Source organism: Squalius cephalus, assembly GCF_949319135.1.
Source record: "Squalius cephalus genome assembly, chromosome: 13".
NCBI lineage: Eukaryota > Metazoa > Chordata > Actinopteri > Cypriniformes > Leuciscidae > Squalius > Squalius cephalus.
In genome coordinates this window covers 6,209,702-6,232,479 of record NC_137134.1, presented here as the reverse complement: position 1 = coordinate 6,232,479, position 22,778 = coordinate 6,209,702, and the positions used below count along the sequence as shown (strand labels likewise).

The 22,778-nt window shown below is 39.7% G+C and overlaps 1 protein-coding gene across 2 annotated transcripts; it reads left to right on the top strand.

The window, feature by feature from the left end:
- Positions 1 to 2,786: 2,786 nt before the first annotated feature.
- On the top strand, positions 2,787 to 22,778 carry acy1 (aminoacylase 1). Of its 2 annotated transcripts, none has more exons than XM_079889674.1 (15): positions 2,787 to 2,912; positions 10,341 to 10,484; positions 12,213 to 12,277; positions 12,358 to 12,462; positions 12,537 to 12,631; positions 15,652 to 15,728; positions 16,562 to 16,651; positions 16,921 to 16,977; positions 17,093 to 17,166; positions 18,579 to 18,628; positions 18,717 to 18,861; positions 18,936 to 19,004; positions 21,683 to 21,762; positions 21,845 to 21,905; positions 22,003 to 22,778. In XM_079889674.1, the coding sequence occupies exons 2-15, from the start codon at positions 10,355 to 10,357 to the stop codon at positions 22,165 to 22,167; spliced, it is 1,263 nt and encodes a 420-aa protein (XP_079745800.1). In that variant the 5' UTR covers positions 2,787 to 2,912; positions 10,341 to 10,354; the 3' UTR covers positions 22,168 to 22,778. The 2 variants fall into 2 exon arrangements, with proteins under 2 accessions (XP_079745800.1, XP_079745799.1); XM_079889673.1 differs by having other exon boundaries at positions 2,810 to 3,027.

Sequence of the window (22,778 nt, the reverse complement as noted above, 5' to 3'; positions counted from 1 at the left end):
TATAAAACATTTATTTTAAATTGCCATAATTACCATAATATTACTGTTTCTTAAATGAATAAATGCAGCCTTAAAGCACAAGAGACTTAAAAAATGTAAAGTAGTGTTTAATAAATTTGCGTTATTTAATATTCATTATTTAAATTGCTTAATATATGTGTAATAAATATTTAATATAAAAATCTATATGTATAAATGTATATATAAAAAGTTTTAAGTTTAACAAATTAAAAATGTTAAATTATACCATTAAATTGCACACATATATATATATATATTTTTTTTTTGTAATTTATATGTTTGTGTGTGATATTAATTACATTATAGGAGGACCAAACCTGCAGAAATTAAAGATGAATGAATACATATGTAAATGAATAAAAATATAAATAAATGTGATAATAGGAAAATAAATAAAGGAATAAATGACTTGATAAAATAAATATTATTTATTTTTAATCAAATTCATTTTTGTATTTTTTTTTTCTTTATTTATTTTCTGCTTTTATACATTTGTACATAAAAAAAATATTTATTTGTTAATTCATTTTTATATTTGGTAAGCAAGACCAACCCACCTAATTATCATGCACGGCAAAGAAATGTAAGAATAAATATAAAAATAAATAAAATTGAAATAAATAAAGGTTAAAATAAAAAAAATCTGGAAATAAATACATATTGGAATAAATAAATAAATATAAATATAAATGAATACATAAATAAATATAAAAATAAAAGGAAAAAATAAATAAATAAAATTAAAAGAATAAAAAAAAACATTAAAATATAAAAGCAAAAAATAATAAATTGGTGGGAAATAATGCGTTTATTCCTTTATTTATTTTCCTATTATCACATTTATTTATCTATTTATTTATTCATTCATTTTTAATGTCTGCAGGTTTGATCCTCCATTACATCTTACTGCACTGTTAACATATTTTAAACATTGTATTCAAGTAACCTACATAGTAAGATATCAATGATGAAACATTCACCTTAACAAACAAAGATACTCTTATTAAATAACAGCTGTATTTATAACGAGAAGTTTGGTTTACTGTTTCTTAACACCACAAACCATTCAATACAATTAACAATACGATTACATGATAATATACATGCAATTTAAATGATAAAATATATGAATAATAATGTATATGCGGTCACCTGAGGTCAAATCTGTCTGCAGGTAGTTTAGACAGTAACAAAACAAGTTTGCTGACAAGTCCGGTAAACAAATCTCTCCGATCGTAAAACGGGTCTCGAACGCGAATGATTGACAGATGACAGACACTACGCCACGGAAAAAAGCGAAACAGCGCCAGGAAGTCTACATGTGGCCAAAAAGTATATTGCATCCGTAGTGTTAAGCACTACCATAAAGAATGAATGGGAAAAGTTAAGGGAAGTTAAGCTTAACAATACATGAGATGGCATATAAACCATTGTCCTGATCATAATATTTTTGCCTAGCTGTACGTTGAAATGTTCAATATTTGACACGTACACAAAGTTGTTTAACGAACGAAAAATAATCTTGCGTTGGCCGGGAATCGAACCCGGGTCAACTGCTTGGAAGGCAGCTATGCTCACCACTATACCACCAACGCCTGCTGTCGGGAGCGCGCAGCAGCGCAAGTTCTGCGTCAACACGCGTGACACTGAGGAAACCTCAATTATTATGCTTTTAAGGATTTCATTTCATTCACTGCTGCTCAGGTCCTCAGATTGGCTTCCTTTAGCCAGTGTATTTTGAACACAACTTCAAAAAACACAACTTTTTGGCGAAATTTGCTTTTTTAACCCAGAAAACTTTGAATCAGTAAGTGCTTCGTTTTACAAATAACCTGTGTATTTCTTTGTTAGGCTAATCACTTATGTACTGGGCAATCAGTTAATATGATATGCGCAGCACACAAATCTGCTGCAGCAATACGTAGTAACATTAGTTTTAAAAGAAAATAAGTGTTTGCACATATTGTACACTGTGTATGAGATACTATGGAGTATCTTCCTCTGTATAATTGTTCTTATCACACTTTGAGTAAACCACACTTCTGTGCAGTGCGTCATTCTTGGTCCCTGATATCAGTGTCACTCTCTCTGTGTCTTTAATTCGATAAGGAAGATCCATAGTTATTTATCTAGCAATTATTAAAAGAAGCAACAATCACAAACGTCCTGTAAAGCGACGAGAAAAGAAACAAGTAACATATGTGATAAGTCTGCTGTCTGCGTAGTGGTGGACATGTTCTCTGTAGGTCACGTGATCGTTGTTGCACCAGAAGGTGGCGGCAAATGACCGTGTTTATGAGCGAGTCCGAATCATTCACTGAACCGATTCGTTCAAACACGCTGATTCATTCAGTGAAGTAACTGCGAATTATGCGCAAAAACTGTGTGGTTTTCGCTCGTGTGGAGCCACAACTCTACTCAAGAACACACAGATCACTTCATGAGCTCGTATATATTATTATTATTACTTATTATAACAAGCTGATAGTCTAAAGTGTGTTAAATAAAGGAGACATACAGGCTGTGCAGTGCTGTGGTCCAAAATCACTTATCAAAACAACAAATTCGTGATTTTTTTTACATAACCTAAATCAAACTTTCAATAGAAAGAACAATGGGTAATTTGCAACTTGCAAGCAGAGTAATTGTATATAAGTTTTGAAATTCATGGGAATTTCATTTTGATCAGAAAGACAAACATTACTGTACATCTACTGAACACCAAAACGCTAGCCTGCGACGTGCGCGTGCGCGTGCGCGTTCATACAGCAACGTAACGTAACGTATATGTAGTCCTACGTCATCACGCTGGACTCTGAGCCTGTTATTTGTCATGATCGAGTAAAATAACAAGTAAAGACCCGAGTTCAGCCGAGGACCCTGGAGCAAAGGTAAGTCAGAAGTTACCTTCGGATATAACTTATCTGTTACGGAAGAAGACAGACTCTGTGAAGCTGTTCTTCACTGATTAAGACTCAAATCAACTGCGAGCTCGAGCTAAAGCAGGTGAGTCGATGTATAGATTTATTATTAAACACACGACAGTCAATAGAAATGCGTACTGGTTTGAAACTGGCTGCATTTGTTGCGCAGTGATAAAATAAGCGAGCTCTTTTGCTGCTCTCTTGCTGTTTTGACACTTATTACTGTATTAGTTTACACGTCTCGTGACGTTATTAGAAGAGAGTTATGTCTCAACAACGTCGTCACATGCTTTTGAATGCTTTTTTGTGAATGTGTTTATGGCTGGTGTAAAGCCAACACTTGAGAACTAACCAGAAGTAACCAGTGCGACAGTCTGAATAAAAACATCTGCTTAATTAGTATTTGTAATGAGTGTAAACATGAATATCTGAACCTGTGTAAAATGTGTGGTGTAACGTTAAACAGGGAAGTTGAGTGAATCTCATAAAACCTGTCAAGAACATGTCTGCGTCCTATTTAACCCCAAAAAGGAAAATAATTATATTTTGTTTAAACAAAATTAGTCTTTTTAACCCCCGAAAAAAAAAAAAAAAAAGATTACTGCACTGTAAAAATAATAAATGCATATTTTAAAGGGGACCTATTATGCAAAATTTACTTTTACATGGTGTTTGAAAATAAATGTGTTGGAAGTGTGTACACAACCACCCTATAATGGAAAAAATCAACCCAATCCTCTTTTTAATCCCAATAAATCATAAGCATGGTCTCAGAACAAGCTGTTTGCAGATTGTAGCTTTTGTGACGTCACGTTGTACAGGCCCCGCCCACGACTGCTGACGGATTAGCATAGACCCCGCCCTCAGTGAGCTGTACACAGTCCACCATGTTTATCTCATATAACAGCAGCATTCAAGTAAGAAATGTATTCTTATTAAAGCTACTGAAGTTATTCAGTCAAGAGCAGTGAGTGATTTTCTGTTTCTCTTTTGTTATTTGGTTCATATTAACAGCATATTTAGCAGTAGGTACTGTATATGACGCTGCTATCATTTTAATACACATCTAATATACACATGCAATTTCTTTTCTTGCTGTTTACGTTCACAGACATTAAAGACTGTGTTTATGTGAGATTTGTGTGTTTTTGACATAACCTTGTGAGTATTTGACTGTTTAAGCGCAATAAGACGTGAAAGAGAACTTAGCTTAATACTCATGGTACGCTCCGTCTGACATCCAGCTTTCTGAAGAACTGCAATGTCACATGAGCGTGGGCATGATAGAGATAATAGTAACACTTTACAATAAGGTTCATTAGTTAACATTAGTTAATGTATTAACTAACATGAACTAACCATTGTCACGGTGACACAACCATCTTTCAGCCCATCGTCACCGGATCAGCACGCTCCGCCCACTCGCTCGCTCTCCCCGGACTACTGATTCAGCGCACCTGCACCTCCTCATCATTTGTTCCCTGCATCCTATTAATAAACTTTGTTCATACGATCACATATCTGTTCTCTTCAGTTGTGTGACAGAAGACCAGACCACCAACGATGCAGAGTTCAACAAACCCCAGTGTTGATTGCTCCAGCGATCACTTTTCGGATCTCGTTCAAGCAGTTCGCCAGTCTCTTCCTCCATCTGCACCTGCTCCCTCTGCCGGTCCCATGGCCCGACCAGCGACATTCACCGGTGTGGCGGAGGATTGCAATGGGTCCATTCTTCAGTGTTGATTATATTTTGAAATGCAATCTCATCAGTTCACTAATGATCGCGCTCGCTTGCTGTTTGTCAAGTCTCTTCTATGCGGTCCTGCGCTTCAGTGGGCGCAATCCCTGTGGCGATCCAACGCGCAGATCACCTCTTCACTCACCGCCTTCGTCGACCACTTCAAGGAAGTTTTCGGCCAAACTGCCTCTGAGTTCTCCATCCATGATCAGCTTTCTGACCTGCGCCAAGGAAAGCTGTCAGTGAGCACTTACGTGCTTCAGTTCCGCACTCTGGCCGCCTCGTGGTTGGGGTGAGATCGCCCTTCTGACAGCCTTTCGCCAAGGACTCAACATTGATATTCGCCAACTCATGGTCGTGTATGACGACTCGATGGGGTTGGAGAACTTCATTCAGGAGGCCATCCGTGTCGTCCTTCCAGCACCTGAACCCATGCAGGTCGACACTTATCATCTCATTCATGCGGAGCGTCAAAGAAGAACACTTAATCAGCTGTGCCTGTATTGTGGGGGAGAAGGGCACATCCTCACCACCTGTCCAGTTCGACCACAACGCCCGATCATGAGTACTCTTCAACTTCCTTCCAAAATCGCTTCGTTAACCCATACTACTGTACATATGATAACTCCACGCCTCTGTCTTCCAGCGCAAGCCCTCATCGGCTCAGCGGGGAACTTCATCTCCCACCAACTTCTCCAGAAACTCAGCGTCAAGAGGAAATGTTGCTCCCAGGGATTAACCATCCACACCATCCAAGGAAAGCTGCTGGGCCCTGGTCGCATCAACCACTTCTCCCCCACCATGACGCTCCGCATTGGTTGCCTGCATGAAGAGAAGATCACGTTCATGGTGCTGGAAGGTTCCACTGCTGAAATCATCCTGGGACGCCCCTAGATGTCTCAACATCATCCACAAGTTAACTGGAACACTGGTAAAATCCTCAAGTGAGGTGATTCCTGTCATGCCAACTGTCTGTCTGTTGTCCACAAACCATCTACCACTCCCGTCCAGCCCCGGCCGAGCTTGCAGCCGTGCATCGATTACCGTCATCTGAACTCCCAAACCGTTAAATACAGCTATCCCCTTCCTCTGGTCCCGGCAGCCCTGGAACAACTACGTGGAGCTCGTGTCTTCTCGAAGCTAGACCTGAGGAGTGCATATAACCTTATCTGCCTTCGTCGAGGTGACTAATGGAAGACGGCCTCTGCCACTGGGGTCGGAGCGGTACTATCGCAGCGGCAGGGCGATCCTCCACGCCTCCATCCTGAGAGCAAAATTACGACATCGCCAATCACGAGTCCTTGCCATCAAGCTGGCACTGGAAGAATGGAGACACTGGCTGGAGGGAGCAAATCACCGGTTTGAGGTAATAACTGATCATCAGAACCTTGAGTATCTGCACGAAGCCAAGCGCTTGAATCTAGGGCTGAACGATTTTGGAAAATAATCTAATTGCGATTAGTTTTACCAATATTGCGATTGCGATTTAATATGCGATTATTTTTTAAGCTCTTTATCTTTTCTATAATTTCAACAAAAACAAGCAATACATCATTGTAAAATAGGATGGGAAACCGATCAAAATTTTTTCTTATTAATTAATCTTATAATTATAAATATTTTAAGTTTTATTAATAAGTACTTTTAAAAAGAATTACACATTAAAAAAATAAATACAACTATATGTTAAGAATTTTAACTAATATAGCTTCAAAACATAAAAGCAAATAAAATAAAAACATTAAAAACATTACAAGCAATAAACAAAGAGTGCTTTCAGTATTTAAGGGTAGGCTGTCTTAACGTTTTCATCTCTTTTGAAATATAAGATGTGGTTTGTCCTGTCTGTTAAAATAACTGACTGCGTTTACATTAATTTCGCGTCATTAAAGCATTTTGAGATGCAAGTACATTTAACCACGTAGACGGAGTCGCTCACAGCCGCATGCTCAAGCGCTCTTCACAAAGCGCGTGTGACTATTTGAAATTGAAAGCAGCTTATTCTGTCGGTGATTTTCATATTTTTAATATATAAGCCAACTGCATTCCAAAAGACATATGATGCCTTCTTAGAGCATTTGTAAGGAAAATACCGGCGGGCGAGACTACAGGAGTAACATCAAGCAAAACACGCGTATCTTATAGCGCATCTTGTGCAATGCAGCCAACGAATGTCCTTGTAATTCGCTTCAACTTTTCCGAACTTTATGAAAGATTATTTTTCGGAAGGTTCGAGTGGTGTCGTGTGTGCGTGTGTGTGTGTGAGACAGAGGAATTAGAAGCAAGCAGAATATGGTTGTTTATAAAGCACACGCAGCGCCATCACGTATCTGTGTTTAAAACTAAGCTCAGACTCTATTCTGAAATTATCTGAATAGATACAAAATCGTTGGAGAGAATCTATAACACAATATCACATAAATTAAACACAAACTGTTCTTTCCTGTAGCCTATGCCAGGTCTATGCGTAGCGTGCCAAGTTGATGCTTCCTCCGTAGTGCAGACTGCTTTACTCTCGCGTGTCACATGACCACAGTTTAATCGCAGCTTTTGCGGTTAGAAAATCGCGTTTCATCATATCGCGATATTATCGCAAATGCAATTAATCGTTCAGCCCTACTTGAATCCCCGTCAAGCTAGATGGGAGCCTCTTCTTCACCTGGTTTGACTTCACTGTAACGTACCGTCCGGACAATCGAAATGGTAGAGCAGATGCTCTATCTCGCCTTCACCAGTCAGATCCTGAACCCTCGGATCCAGAACCTATTCTCCCTCCAGCCGTGATCAGAAGCCCTATCCAGTGGTCCATCGACAATCAAATCTCTCAAGCTACCCGCTCCGAACTTGCTCCGCCGGGAGGTCCTGAGGGGCTTTGTTATGTTCCACCATCCCTTCGTCAGCCCCTCATGGACTTAACGCACATGTCTCTGGGCTCTGGACACCCAGGTAGTCAACACACCCTCTCGCTCTCACGTCAACTGTTGACCGTTTCTCGAAGGCTTGCAAGTTGATCCCTCTGAAGGGCCTGCCTACTGCATTCGCGGCCTCCGTTATTCCCTTGGTCAGGCGAGCCGTCGGAGGTTCCAGTTGTCAACCACTGGTTCCAGCAGCACGAGAGGGTGTGGGACTCAGCACACGTACATCTCCAATGGGCAGTGCGGAGACACAAGAGAAATGCTGACAGCCGCAGAACCGCGACCCCGCAGTACCAGCCTGGCCAGAAGGTATGGCTCTAGACAAGGGACAACCATCTCTGCCTGCCCTGCCGTAAGCTGAGTCCCCGTTTTGATGTCCATTTACAGTGCAGAGGCAGCTCAACGAGGTTACATACACCCACCTACAAAAGTTCACCATCATTTCATGCGTCACTACTCAAACCCTTCACTGAACCTTTGTCTTCTCCCCTCACAGGATCTGGTGGCGATGAGGAACCTCCTCCTCCTGAATTGGCTGATGAAGAGGTCATCTACCAGGTCCGTGCCATCATCGATTCGCGGCGATGGGATAACAAGCTCGAGTACCTCATAGACTGGGAAGGCTATGGGCTGGAAGAACGATCCTGGGTTGCTCGCGATGATGTACTAGATCCATCCCTTCTCACACAATTCCATTCATAACACCCGAATCGTCCAGCTCCCAGAAGCAGAGGGAGAACCCGTCGTCGCGGATGTCAGGAGCCGCCCGTGGAGGAGGGGGCAATGTCACGGTGACACAACCATCTATCAGCCCATCGTCACCAGATCAGCATGCTCCGCCCACTCGCTCACTCTCCCCGGACTACTGATTCAGCGCACCTGCACCTCCTCATCAACCTGCACTATAGATACCACACGCAACCTGCACACCATTGTCTGGTCTCGTCTAACCACGTACAGACTCATCTCTTGCTGCAACTACCGTTACCAGCCTTAGATTAACCTGTCTAACTACCCGTCTTCGGATGCCCGTCTTCTGTCTTCTGTCGTCTGATCTGAGCCGTTGTGTGTGTTCAGCCTGTACCATCCTTCAACCACCTGCACCTGTAATCATCATATTCCACCCAGCTAAGTCACAGTGCAACTGCTTGAACTTCACATCCACCCTTCCATCGACGTGTGTTTGTTCCCTGCATCCTATTACTAAACTTTGTTTATACGATCACCTATCTGTTCTCTTTCGTTGTGTGACAACCATGAGCAATACATTTGTTACTGTATTTGTTAATCTTTGTTAATGTTAGTTAATACAAATAAAGCTGTTCATGTTAGTTCACAGTGCATTAACTAACGTTTACAAGATTTAATAAAGTATTAGTAAATGTTGAAATTAACATTTAACAAAGATTAATAAATGCTGTATAAGTGCAGTTCCTTATTAGTTCATGCTAACTAATGTAGTTAACTAATGAACCTTCTTGTAAAGTGTTACCGAGATAATTATCAAAACCAAACAGTTTTTGGCAGAGTATCCGAGGCACGAGCTGTAAAGGCCCCGCCCTCTTCTGGAAAAGGGGCGGGGAGCAGCAACTCATTTGCATTTAAAGATACATGCATGAAAACAGCGTGTTTTTCCTTCCACTCAAAAATGACATTTACAACATGGTATAATAAATTAAACTTCACAATTAAACTTTGGGGAACCTGAAACTTATATTAAATCTTGTAAAAAGGGGCATAATAGGTCCGCTGAAAGTGTGAATGATTTATTCAAGGTAATATTTGTGTTGATTTTAATTTAATTTAGGGATGCATGATATATCGGCCCCCAAATCGGTATCGGCCGATATACGTTGGTTTTTAATGTTATCGTTATCGGACCAATAAGAAAATTTAACCGATATATTAAAGCCGAAAAATTATGGATTATTTCCTCCAGTTAAGACACTTCAGATGTGTTGGGTCATGGGTTTTAATGGTGAGACTTTGGTTTTGTAATCAATCTCTCAAAAATGATATAAAAATTTTGATTTATCGGCCAATATATCGGTTATCGGCTTTCAAATATTAAGAATTATCAGTATCGGCCAAAATTTTCATTTCGGTGCATCCCTAATTTCATTACAGTAACGGGAATCTAATGAATAGCCTTTGAGAATAATGGGAAGAATTACACACAAATCCAAAAGCATTGTGAACATGAGAATTTGTAATATAATACATTTAATTTAATATAGTGTAATAAGTAATGTTCACTCGTTCAAAAGTTTGAGGTTGGTAAGATTTTTTAATCTTTTTAAAATATTGCAGCATTTATTTGATCAAAAACAGTAAAAACTAATTTTGTGAAATATTATTACAATTAAAAATAGTAAATAGTAATTTAAAAGTATATTTAAGAAGATTTAAGATATATATTTTTGTGGAAACTGATACTTTTTTTCAGAAATAGAAATTGATTTGAAATAGAAATATTTAGTTAGCCTACATTATAAATCTCTTTACTGCACCTTTTGGTCAATTTAATGCATCTTTGCTATATAAAAGTATTAATTTCAATCACACAAACAAACCTAACTGACCCCAAAATTTTTATTCATTACTTTTTCATGAATCATCAAAATAATGTTAGAAAAACAGCCCTTCAACAGGCTTGATTTTCTTTCAGTACTTTGATTTCTGGGGTGAAATATGACCTGAACATGTGTGTAAATGTTAATAACAAGCGGTCTGGTCCTTTAGCCCAGTGGAGCGGGATGTTGCCTGATAAAGATGGACCGAATGGAGGCGGAGGAGTCCGGGATGGGCCCGGGACAGAAGACCCTTCAGTGACCCTGTTCAGAGAGTACCTGCGGCTGAGGACCGTCCACCCCGAGCCCGACTACGGTACCTGAGCAGAGACCTTCTCACTTTCTCCTACAAATAAACCGGAGATTAATAGTGTTTCACAATCTAGGTTTATGACTACAGTTAACCTTTGCCCAGGAATTGTGCTGACCCTAGAAATGTTGTCTAGGTAGGCACATGACTAGCTTTAAGACAGGCCGCTTTACCTTGAAAGGTGTTGTAACGCATTACTAATGACATCCATCCAAAGTGCATTAGTTGATCTCTGACCTCGGTCTCAAAGTGCTGAATATTTATAAACTAGCATTCACTGCTTAACCAAAATTGTTTGTTATGCTGAAATACAGAAGAGTCTTGAAGGGAAAGTTCAGAAAATAATGAAAGAATGCCATCTTTCTAAACTCATTCCAAACCTGTATTGTTTTTCCCTCTATGGAACACAAAAGAAGATATCCAAACAATGTTGTAGATATTGAACTATGTTGGTGACCAAGCAGTTTTGGTACCCATTGACTTCCATTGTATGGATGAAAAACCCCAAAGAAAACAGACAATTCTCAAAATATCTTTTATGTTCTACAGAAGAAAGAAAGGCACACGGGTTTGGACATGAGCAACAAATCCCTGCGTTTTGTCAGATGAAATATAACGTATATTTATAACACATTAATAATTTAGAGTCCCTCTGTAGTCAATAATTGTATCCCTTAAACTCTTTTTTTGATCAGCAAAATGACCAATTTAAACTATTTTTCCTTGAAAATAAAATGTCTTTATGCCTTAAAATAGCTTGAATGTAACTTTACACCAGTATATTGCCACTTATTAATCATAAAAACTGATACAATCAACTGTAAAAATGTATTAATTTTACATTTATTTTAAGGTAACGTCATTACATGTCACATGTACTATAGTAATAACAGTAAATTTTGCATAATTAAGCAACTAACTCTAAACCAAGCGCTATAGTAAGTACATGTAGTTAATGAATATTACTCAGTACTTGTGTAATTAAACTGTAACAACATCACCTTAAAATAAAGTGTAATTTGTGTTTTATTGTGCTATTTAATTCCAGCTACTCCGGCTTTTGTAAATATTTTGTTTTTACATAGTTACATTTTGACTAAATTTAATAATGCAGCAGTTAAACAATTTTCACTATTTACTAACTATTAACTATGAGTTTTCCCTCAATAAATTTCTAATTACTGCTTATTAATAGTAATAGTCAGTAAGGTAGTTGTTAAGTTTAGGTATTGGGTGGATTAAGGGATGTAGAATATGATCATGCAGAGTAAGGCATTAATATGTGCTTTATAAGTACTAATAAACAACCAATATCCCAGTAATATGCATGATAATAAGCAACTAGTTAAGAGTGAGAATTGGACCCTAAACTAAAGTGTTACCAAGTAATTTGGTGCCCATTTACGCAACCAACTTTATGAATTCCTATTGAAATGACTGGATTTCACCCACAAATATCCGCAGAACCACCGTAAATATGACCGTGTGTTAAATATAATGTGTTTTTCACAGCATGAGAGCAGAATTAAAAGAAAAATCCAACTTTTTTTGTTCTTTGTCAAGTGGTGCAATATTTTACTGTCGAATGTAAATAGAAGATGATAATTAGTTAAGTCTCTGAAAGTGATGGATAATGATTAAATGAAGCACAGCCTTTGGTTATGATCACAAATGAGCATCATGTAAAAGTGAGCTGTGAAGTAAATCTTTACCATGTGCGTCGATCATTGTCAGATGGTGCTTTAAGATTCCTGGAGCGGGTGGCGGACGAGCTCGGGTTGCCCATGAAGAAAGTGGAGGTAATGATCTATGTGATACTGATATTCTCCCGCTGGATCTGTGTGACTCTCTTCATCGTGCACACCTCTCTGACTCTCAGGTGTGTCCCGGTCGGGTCGTGGCCATCATCACATGGGTCGGCACCAGGCCCGAGCTGAAGTCTCTGGTGCTGAACTCACACACTGATGTTGTCCCTGTGTATGAGGTACGGCCGTAACACACATCCATCACCACACGCATCAGACCATCTCACTCATGGACTGTGTGTCTGTGCTTCAGGAACACTGGAAACATGATCCGTTTGCTGCCGTGAAAGATGCGGAGGGCAACATCTATGGCAGAGGGTCTCAGGATATGAAAAGTGTCACGATACAGTGAGTTTGAAACCAACTTAAAGAGCATCCATTATGCTTTTTTTCCCTGTTCATCTTTCTTTAGTGTGTAATGTTGCTGTTTGAGCATGAAAACGTCCCTCCAGCGGGAGTTCTTCTCTATATCAGTGTCAGTGTTTCTGAACTCCCTTGTAGTCTTGAGTTTCTCCCGGGAACGAACACGTCACAATATTCCTCATTTAAATAATTCATATGCAGAATAAAGGGGCGGGGCCTGGTTGAGTTAGTTAGTAGTGTGTTAAACTGGCGGTTATGGTGGCGGGACATTTCCCAAACATGCTAAAAGCACTTGACCAATCACAACACACTGATCCAGCCGACCAATCAGAGCACAGTGTGCTTTTCAGGAGGAGGGGCTTCATAGAGACAGGAACTAAACAGAGCGTTACTGACAGACTGGGAAGAGAGGAGCTGCAACAATGGAGAATATGAGGGAAATAATCAACAGGAAAACCTGTTCTAGTAGAGTCCAAAAGCAAAATCAAGACTTTGATTACGAGAATAACATGTAAGGGATAATGTACATCCAGCTGGTTGTTATCTCAGAATAAACCCCCGACAGGGTGATGAGGACCCCAAAGCGAAGCGGAGCCACATGAATAATTATGGAGATTAGAGATATTAATTTCAGATTAAACCGTTTTAAAATCATACCTGTTTGTATATTATAATCCAACAGTGTACAAAACAATAGTTACAAAATGGCAGCAGCTGCGTTTAACTGTACACAAAATATTGATTCGACTGCGTTTTAATATTTTATTAGCTCACCAAAACTTCCACGAAAAAACTTCCTGCGTTATCAGTTTTGAGCGGTTGTTATCTGTGAATAACATACAATACAATACAAACTTTATTTCTAGAGCACATTTTAAAACAACCATGTTGACCAAAGTGCTGTACATTGACAAGAAACAGTAAATAGACAGGATACAACACCAGACAATTACAACAATTCTCATGCCGGATTAAAAGCCAAGGAATAAAAATGTGTTTTAAGTCGCGATTTAAAAACCGGAAGGATGGGGGCCAGTCTAACATGAAGAGGCAATTCATTCCACAGTCTCGGGGCCGCGACTGAGAAAGCTCGATCCCCTCTGCTCCTGAGCCGTGTTTGAGGGACAACAAGAAGAGACTGGTTCGCAGACCTCAAAGACCTTGAAGGAGCATGTGGCTTCAACAGAGCAGTGATATAGACAGGAGCTAGTCCATGAAGGGCTTTAAAAACAAACTAGAGAATCTTAAACTCAATCCTAAAATTAACAGGGAGCCAGTGAAGAGAGGCAAGGACAGGGGTGATATGATCACGCTCACGAGTTCCAGTAAGGAGACGAACGAGTGGCAGCACTTTGAGCCAGTTGTAGACGAGAAAGGGAGGCCTGGCTAACACCTACATACAGAGCATTACAATAATCAAGGTGTGTTGTGATAAATGCATGTATAACCCTCTCAAAGTCTGTGAAGGATAAAAAGGGCTTAAGTTTAGTAAGAAGCCTAAGTTGAAAGAAACTGGCTTTCACAACAGAATTGATCTGCTTCTCCATTTTAAAATCACAATCCATTTTAACTCCCAGGTTTGTTACAACAGACTTAACATAAGGCTGCAAAATGGCCAGATCTATTTGTGACTCATCAGAGACTGGGTCTAAAAATCATGACCTCAGTTTTACTCTCGTTAAAGTTTAAAAAATGTACAGCCATCCAGACTTTAACATGCCGCTGGATGGCGCGATTGACCAATCAGAATCAAGTATTCCCCAGAGCCGTGTAATAAGGCCACTTAAAGGGATAGTTCACCCAAAAATGAAAATTCTGTCAGTAATTACTCACCCTCATGTTGCTCCAACCCCGTAAGACATTCGTTCATCTTCGGAACACAAATTAAGATATTTTTGATTAAATCTGAGAGTTTTGCGCAAAAACAAACAAAAATAACGACTTTATTCCACTTTTCATTTCCTTCTCTCTGGGCCTCGTAGTGTTTAAGCGTAGCGCGTCTGTGTTGCACGTCACCACGTATCACACATGACCAGCGTCGGCCAATAGTGAGCCTACGTGGTGACGTGCAACACAGACGCGCTACGCTTAAACACTACGTGAAAAGACCCGAGGCCCAGAGAGAAGGAAATGAAAAGTGGAATAAAGTCGTTATTTTTGTTTGTTTTTGCGCACAAAAAGTATTCTCGTCGCTTTATAAACTTAAGATTGAGCCACTGGAGTCACTTGGACTATATTAACGATGTCTTTAATACATTTTCTGGGCCAGCAAGTTTCAGTCCCTTAGAAGCCTATGGAGGAGTGAGACAACTCTCAGATTTAATCAAAAATATCTTCATTTGTGTTCCGAAGATGAACGAAGGTCTTACGGGGTTGGAACAACATGAGGGTGAGTAATTACTGACAGAATTTTCATTTTTGGGTGAACTATCCCTTTAAAAATTTCTTACAAGCATTGTCTGAAAGTTTAGGATAGTGTAAAAACATGGGCGTTTGAAGATTGTACAGGCCATATTTCTCTCTATCTTCTTTGACTTCTATCTTTGGTCTATACAGCTTCAAGAGTTGTGGTTTCAATGAAATTTCCTCAGCAAAAATGGTCTGTTGTCAATAGTGAAGCAAAATCTGGAATTCCCGATCATCGCCCTTGAAATTGTGCAAAACACCGATAAATATGAGCGCACGTTTAGACAGAAAGACGGACAGATCGATTCCTTTTGGTTGAAATCGTGAACGACCTGAGATGGAGTGAGAACATTCTGTCAGTGTAAATCAGTGGCGTTTATATCTGCAAATCCGACCAATCACTTAAAAAAACAAAGCCTGCTGAGTGTGAAGGTCTGTGCCAAATCTGACGCCCGATTAGCTTAAAAGCTTAGCTTAGTCAGAAACATTTGATCGTCTGCTATGTTTTAATTAGATAAGACCAAGCAATGTCTGAAAAGAATATTAATTTGTTCTGTAATTTGCATATAGAGTTGATTGTGTCCTGATTTTGCCCTCAGGTACATTGAAGCGATTCGCAGACTGAAGGCATCTGGGAAGAGGTTTTCCCGCACTATCCATTTAACGTTTGTCCCAGGTCAGACTCACCGACGTGCTCTGAGAAACTGAGTGATCAAACTAACGCCACTTTTACATTTTACACACCGATGCTAAATACTATTTTAAGTATCATATTTCCTTCATGGAACCAAAGATGCCAATAAAAAAACGTTATTGTTTAATAGTGTATATGTATGTAATACCAATTCCTCATTGGCTGATCGACTCCAAAACACTCAACAACACAGTTTTATCTACCAGAATGTGTGTTTATCCCTCACATACTCATTTTCATTAAAGGAACACGGCGACTTTTTGGGACTTTAGCTTATTCACCGTTATCCCCCAGAGTTAGATGAGTCCACACACACCCTTCTCATCTCCGTGCGTGCCGTAACTCTGTCTGACGCACCCACCGCTAGCCTAGCTTAGCACAAAGACTGGAGGTAAATGGCTCCAGCTAGCATAATGCTCCCAATAAGTGATTAATATTTACATGTTGTGATTTGTATAGTCACAGCGTGTACAAATAACAAGGCCACATGAGACACAACCATCTACTAACCGTATACACACTGGGAACTATATTCTCATATGCTGTATGCTAGCTGGAGCCATTTACCTCCAGTCTTTGTGCTAAGCTAGGCTAGCGGTGGGTGCGTCAGACAGAGTTACGGCACGCACGGAGATGAGAAGGGTATGTGTGGACTCATCTAACTCTGGGGGATACGGTGAAGAAGCTAAAGTCCCAAACATCTGCGTGTTCCTTTAAACATGGCATCTGTCCTGACTGAGAAAACGCTCCACTGGTGCTGCAATTGAAGCCACTTTCCCTACAAACCCCTGGTGTTTGTCACATGTTCTCAACAGACGAGGAGGTCGGCGGTCACAAGGGAATGGAGACGTTTGTGAAGCAGCCTGAATTTGAGGAGTTGAACATCGGTTTTGCCCTTGATGAAGGTAAACAGTGCTGTGGATTCAGTCTTCTAGCTCCTGTAGTCACTCAGACATGTAGATAGCGAGGGGTGAGTTAGTTATGTACAGTTACACTGCTTTAGTTCTGACACAACCTCATGCTCATCTGTAGAAACAGTGACGACAGTGCATTCAAACACACACCTGTACCAGTGTGTGCAATTCAATCTGCATACAGTTCACTGTATAAACTACATTTAAACAAGAACACACCAACACTAAGGAGACTTTCTGCCTGTCTGATTTGTTCACAGGTTTGGCAAACCCAACTAATGCTTATACCGTCTTCTACGGAGAGAGAAACCCCTGGTGTGAGTATCGTGTGTGTGTGTGTGTGTGTGTGTGTGTGTGAGAGAGAGAGTGTGTGTGAGTGTGTGTGAGTGTGAGACTGTGTGTGTGTCAGTAAACATGCGCTCTGTGCTGCAGGGATCACAGTTCGCTGTCCAGGAAGTCCAGGTCACGGCTCCAGGTTTGTGGAGAACACAGCAGCAGAGAAACTAGTGAGTGTGTTCAGAGTGTCATGTGACCAAACACCGGAGGCTCTAGTTGCAGTGCATGTGAAGTGCGATTGAAAATAAAATTTTCTCTATTTCTTTTTAAGAAGAATGAAAAAAAGAAAAGAAAAACTTTTGAATGATAGTATATTAATGTGTGTGTGTGTGTGTATATTATCATAATCTATATATTAAATCATACTATGATTTAAAAAGTTTTTTTTTCTTTTCACATACATATATATGTATTTCACACACACAGACACACACACACACACACACACACACACATATATATATATATACTATGATTTAAAAAGTTTTTTTTATTTTCACATACATATATATATATATTTCACACAGACACACACATATATATATAATGTTGTTCAAGTTTGGGGTCAGTAAGATTTTTCTTGAAAGAAATTAATACTTTTATTCAGCAAGGATTTTTTAAGTTGGAAAAACTTTGTTACAAAAGATTTGCATTTAAAATAAATGCTGTTCTTTTGACCTTTGTTTATCAATGCATCACTGTTTCCTCAAAAATATGAAGCAGCTCAACTGTTTTCAACATTGATAATAATCATAAATGTTTCTTGATCATCAGATCCTCATATTAGAGTGATTTCTGAAGGATCATGTGACACTGAAGACTGGAGTAATGATGCTGAACATTCAGCTTTGATCACAGGAATATATTACACTTTACCATATATTCACATAGAAAACAGCTGATTTAAATTGTAATAATATTTCGCAGTATTACTGTTCTTACTGCATTTTTGATCCAATAAATGCAGCCTTGGTGAGCAGAAGAGACTTCTTGCAAAAATATATTTTTAAAATCTTAAGGCCCGTTCACACCAAGAATGATAGCTATACTGATAACGATAAAGGTATGTTTCTAAATATAGAAATATAGCAGAGTTCACATCACAGCTAATACAATAACTATATAGAGGAACCATATATTCAGAATCACTTTCAGATTTTAAGGGCTTATCATTATAGTTGGTGTGAACGGGCCTTTACAGACCCCAAACTTTTCAACAGTGGTGTAATTCATTCTTTAAATTACCCATAAACACACAGTAAAATGAAGATTTTCAGCATCAATAAGCATAAAATATGTGGTATCTGCTTCAAATGGGTGTTGAATATTGGAAACAAATGTCATTTTATATTCTGTCTAAAACTACTTTAAACAACACGTTCAGGATGTGTAATAGTTGCGGATGTTCAGAACTCATTGCAACTGAGAAACTACACAAAATATCTTCACTTTTAAGAAATCGGCAGGATTTATGAACGAATGAAGGCATAAAGTTGTTTCAAATTGTGAGAAACTATACAAATGAGCTAAAATCATGAGGTTTGTTCCTGTTTGTGATGGATGTGTCTCTGCTGTGTCACAGCGGCGAGTTATTAACTCCTTCCTGGAGTTCAGAGAGAAAGAGAAACAGCGGTGAGCTTTATTCACAGGTTGACTTTTCAGCAGATGCTTACAGGAGAGCTGGTAAATGTGGAAATACACCCGTCTGTGTGATTTGCAGGCTGAACACCAGCGAGTGCTTCACTCTGGGTGACGTCACCACCATCAACATGACCATGGTGAAGGGGGGCGTGGCTTATAACGTGGTTCCTGCAGAGATGGACGTGAGCTTTGACTTGAGGATCCCGCCCACCGTGAACCTGCCGGTGTGTATCTGGACCGGTGCATAAGTTGATTTGCTTTGAACTGATTGTCACTCGTGGTTCTGGTCGTTCTGCAGGAGTTTGAAGAGAAGATAAAAGCCTGGTGCAGAGAAGCTGGGGAAGACGTCACGTATGATTTTGCACAGGTCTGATTTATTTTTACACACAACATGAAACAGATTCAACTGGCCTTTCATGTGTCCGCCAGGAGACTAAGAGGGCGACACGTTTTCAACTAAAAACGTGAAACTTTGTATGCGTTTTGGCCGTTTATTTACCCGACAACTGCGGTTTGAGGTGCGTTTCAAGTTTTTGAAAACGATACCATTATCGTCTCTTTGTAAACTACAAAAACTAGATTTTGTGAAAACGGTGATGTCATGCGCATGTGTATTACGTGTTCAGTCTATTGTGTTTCTCTACAGTGACGTCGCCACCTACTGGCCTGGCATGAATAATACAGCGTTTTTAGTCGTTTTCACGGATCCGTGCGAACGGGGATCGTTTTGACAATGTTTTGACAAAAACGTTTCAGTTTTTATTACACAGGGCCCTATTTTAACGATCTGAAACGCAAATATCAAACGCGAAACGCAAGTAACTTTGTGGGCGGATCTCGGGCGCTGTTGCTATTAAACCGGCGGGATAAATGACTCTTGCGCCCGACGCAAATCTAAAAGGGGTTGGTCTGAAGTAGCTTCATTATTCATAGGTGTGGTTTGGGCGTAACGTGAAATAAACCAATCAGAGCGACATCTCACATTCCCTTTAAGAGCAGGCGCGCTTGTTCCATGGCGGATTGCTATTATAACGGCGGATTTGCCAGGAGCGGTTCACAGCCGAGGAGACCGGCGTTCTCGTCAGGGCCGTAAAACACAGAGAAGTGACATTGGGGATGGAGAAACACACCCAGATTAGCTTCGGTTAAACAGGCGTATAATAATTTGGGTAAATGTGTAAGCTAGATTTATGCCTATTTATTCACATCTTCACGGACACAACAATGATTTCCCTCATGTGGTAATATAGATTTGCAAAAATTGGAACTGCTGCTTCTGTGTAGATGAGAGAAGCAAAGTGTATGCGTGTTGTGCACACGCTACATTATGGCCAAGCATGCGCCCTTAAAGGACAAGTTCGGTATTTTACACCTAAAGCCCTGTTTACAGATAGTTTCTGATGAAATAGAACGGTTAAGATTAAATTTTGGACAAATGCTGCTGTCCCGATAATTTTAGGTTTCTTTCGCTTTCCCCCCCACCAGTAGACTGGGTGTATAGGTGCACTGGAACACTCCTTCCTAAAACACATTAAACTTTCGTTTACAAAGACGTGAAACTCACCGAGTGGTCAGGGGTGTTCACTGATATGCTCACACAAAAATCGCTGCAAAAGATGCTTTCCAACAGGTTTTATCGTAGTTTTTGTCTCCTCCATTGACTTGTATTGGATGTGATGTGAGGTACGGTATTACTCCGCGCTGGAAACTGAAATGGGGTTGTTTTCTTCTTCTTCTTCTTCGTGTTTTTTGTTTTTTTTTACGGCGGATCGCAAACAATGAAATGCCACTGGTTTGCTTGCAAAGGTGCATTATCGCCACCAACTGGGCTGGAGTGTCTATTATTCAAGCTCTCAACGGAAGAATCTACGGGTGTGAGGCGTTTGGAAAAATAGGTCCACAGTTTTACAACGAATGGTAAAACACCTGTTGGAAAGCATCTTTTGCAGCGATTTTTGTGTGAGCATATCAGTGGACACCCCTGACCACTCGGTGAGTTTCACGTCTTTGTAAACGAAAGTTTAATGTGTTTTAGGAAGGAGTGTTCCAGTGCACCTATACACCCAGTCTACTGGTGGGGGGGAAAGCAAAAGAAACCTAAAATTCTCGGGACAGCAGCATTTGTCCAAAATTTAATCTTAACCGTTCTATTTCACCAGAAACGATCTGTAAACAGGGCTTTAAGTGTAAAATACCGAACTTGTCCTTTAAAATAGCATATGAATAACATGCACAACGCGCCACTGACTTTAGACTAGGTTTCTCCTGGTCAGTGGCGGAATTGTTTTCTGAAACTGCAAAATAGCACCAGGAAAAGTCCGCTGTGCGTCAGGTGCAAAATAGGAATGATACATGCGTCGGTGTACAAAGTCAATTGCGCTGGGTGCAAGATAGGGCCCCTGGTTGTCATGTAAACGTATCGTAGAACCGTTGGATAATTGACCTTTGACATTAGCCGGAATGATGTTATCGGAGACGCACAACACTTCTGCTCTGGCTTTACTGGTCATATTTTCATTGGAAAAATGTAGCAAAAGCAGACAATATTGTGTCTGTAAAATATAACACAGTATTAACTTCTTAATTTATTGAACTGTTGTATAAAATCAATATCACATTTGCGCTTGTGCTATTTGGAAAAAAACATCACTTGTGTGACATTGCGCTTGTTACTCGTGTGATATTGCTTCACTATGATATAAATATGAAACAAAAACTCACACAGGGTCATTTTTGCCCTGATTTCTTGTATTTTAGGGGTATTATAACTTAATTTTATGTTCATCACCAATCAACTGTATCAAATGTTGATACCATAGGACCTATATGGGGTAGAGGTAGGGTGCATTAAATGCGTTCATTTCAACACTTTATTTTTTCTCATAACTAATTAATTAAATAATCACGTCAAATCGACAGCCCTATTTTTGATATATATAATAACATATATGTGTAAATGTATGTATGTATATATGCATGAAGAAAAAAAGCTGTTTGTCCACAAGATTTGGTTTCCTATCTGTTTTTTTTTCCTCTTCTCTTCAGAAACACATGGATCAGAACTTCACGTCGACGGAGGAGAGCGACCCCTGGTGGCACGCGTTCAGCTCCACCTGCACAGCCATGTGAGCGAGACACACTGACGCTTGTGAGCATGTGTGTTTTTCAGTTGAACATGTGTATGTGACTCTGTCCGTCTCGTGACAGGAACGTGACTCTGAAAAAGGAAATCTTCCCTGCTGCCACAGACAGTCGCTTCATGAGGGAAGTAAGTGTTTCACTTCTGTCTGCAAGAACCAAGAACCCGGCCCATAATCTAAAATATACCTAAATATATGTGCAACTGTGAATTGTGTGTTTTGTAGGTGGGTCTTCCTGCCATCGGTTTCTCTCCGATGAACCTCACCCCCATCCTGCTTCACGATCACAACGAGTACTTGAACGAGCAGGTGTTTCTGCGGGGCGTCCAGGTGTACGAGCGTCTGGTGCCCGCCCTCGCCAGCGTGGCTCCTCTGAGCGGAGAAGTGTAGATCACACACACACACACACAGCTGCTTCACACATATCGACAAATACATCTGCCGCCGTAACACCAAAGATCGGGCTGATCCCATATAATGAACTCTCTTTAATTAACTCAGGAGTTCCTTCCCTTCATTAATGTCTTAGATATGATTTTAAGTCTTAATTGTCTGCACATTTAGAAGCTGCTATTAAGAGTTGTTTTAATTCATAAATGGTATTAATGTAACACTCTTAAAGGAACAGTTCACTTTAAAATGAAAATTCTGTCACGTATACCGTTTATAAATGATGAATTTGAAGCGAACTATTCCTTTAAGTTAGTCAGTTTGCGTCTCGTACATCTAATGAAATAAGGACGTGAATTCAGAGACTCAAACCATATAGCTGTGCTTGCCATAGATGCATTATATTTTTTAATACAAATGACTTGAATGCAATCTTACAGTTATGTATACTGAAACTGTGTGTGGGTCATTGATTAGATGCCACACAATAATAATTATACACAATTATACTGAGTCACATTTCATGGGTTATGATTTTTGAAGTCAGAATCTCTGTGGTTGACTGGTGCTACTTTGCCCTCCTGAATAAACAGAAGTTAAGAGGTACCATA

Excerpts from the sequence above, each read along its gene's own strand:
- acy1 (XM_079889674.1), top strand. The coding sequence starts at position 10,355 with ATGTTGCCTGATAAAGATGGACCGAATGGAGGCGGAGGAGTCCGGGAT. Across the intron at positions 12,463-12,536 it reads ATGTTGTCCCTGTGTATGAG|GAACACTGGAAACATGATCC; the intron begins GTACGGCCGTAA and ends TCTGTGCTTCAG. Across the intron at positions 21,906-22,002 it reads ACAGTCGCTTCATGAGGGAA|GTGGGTCTTCCTGCCATCGG; the intron begins GTAAGTGTTTCA and ends TGTGTTTTGTAG.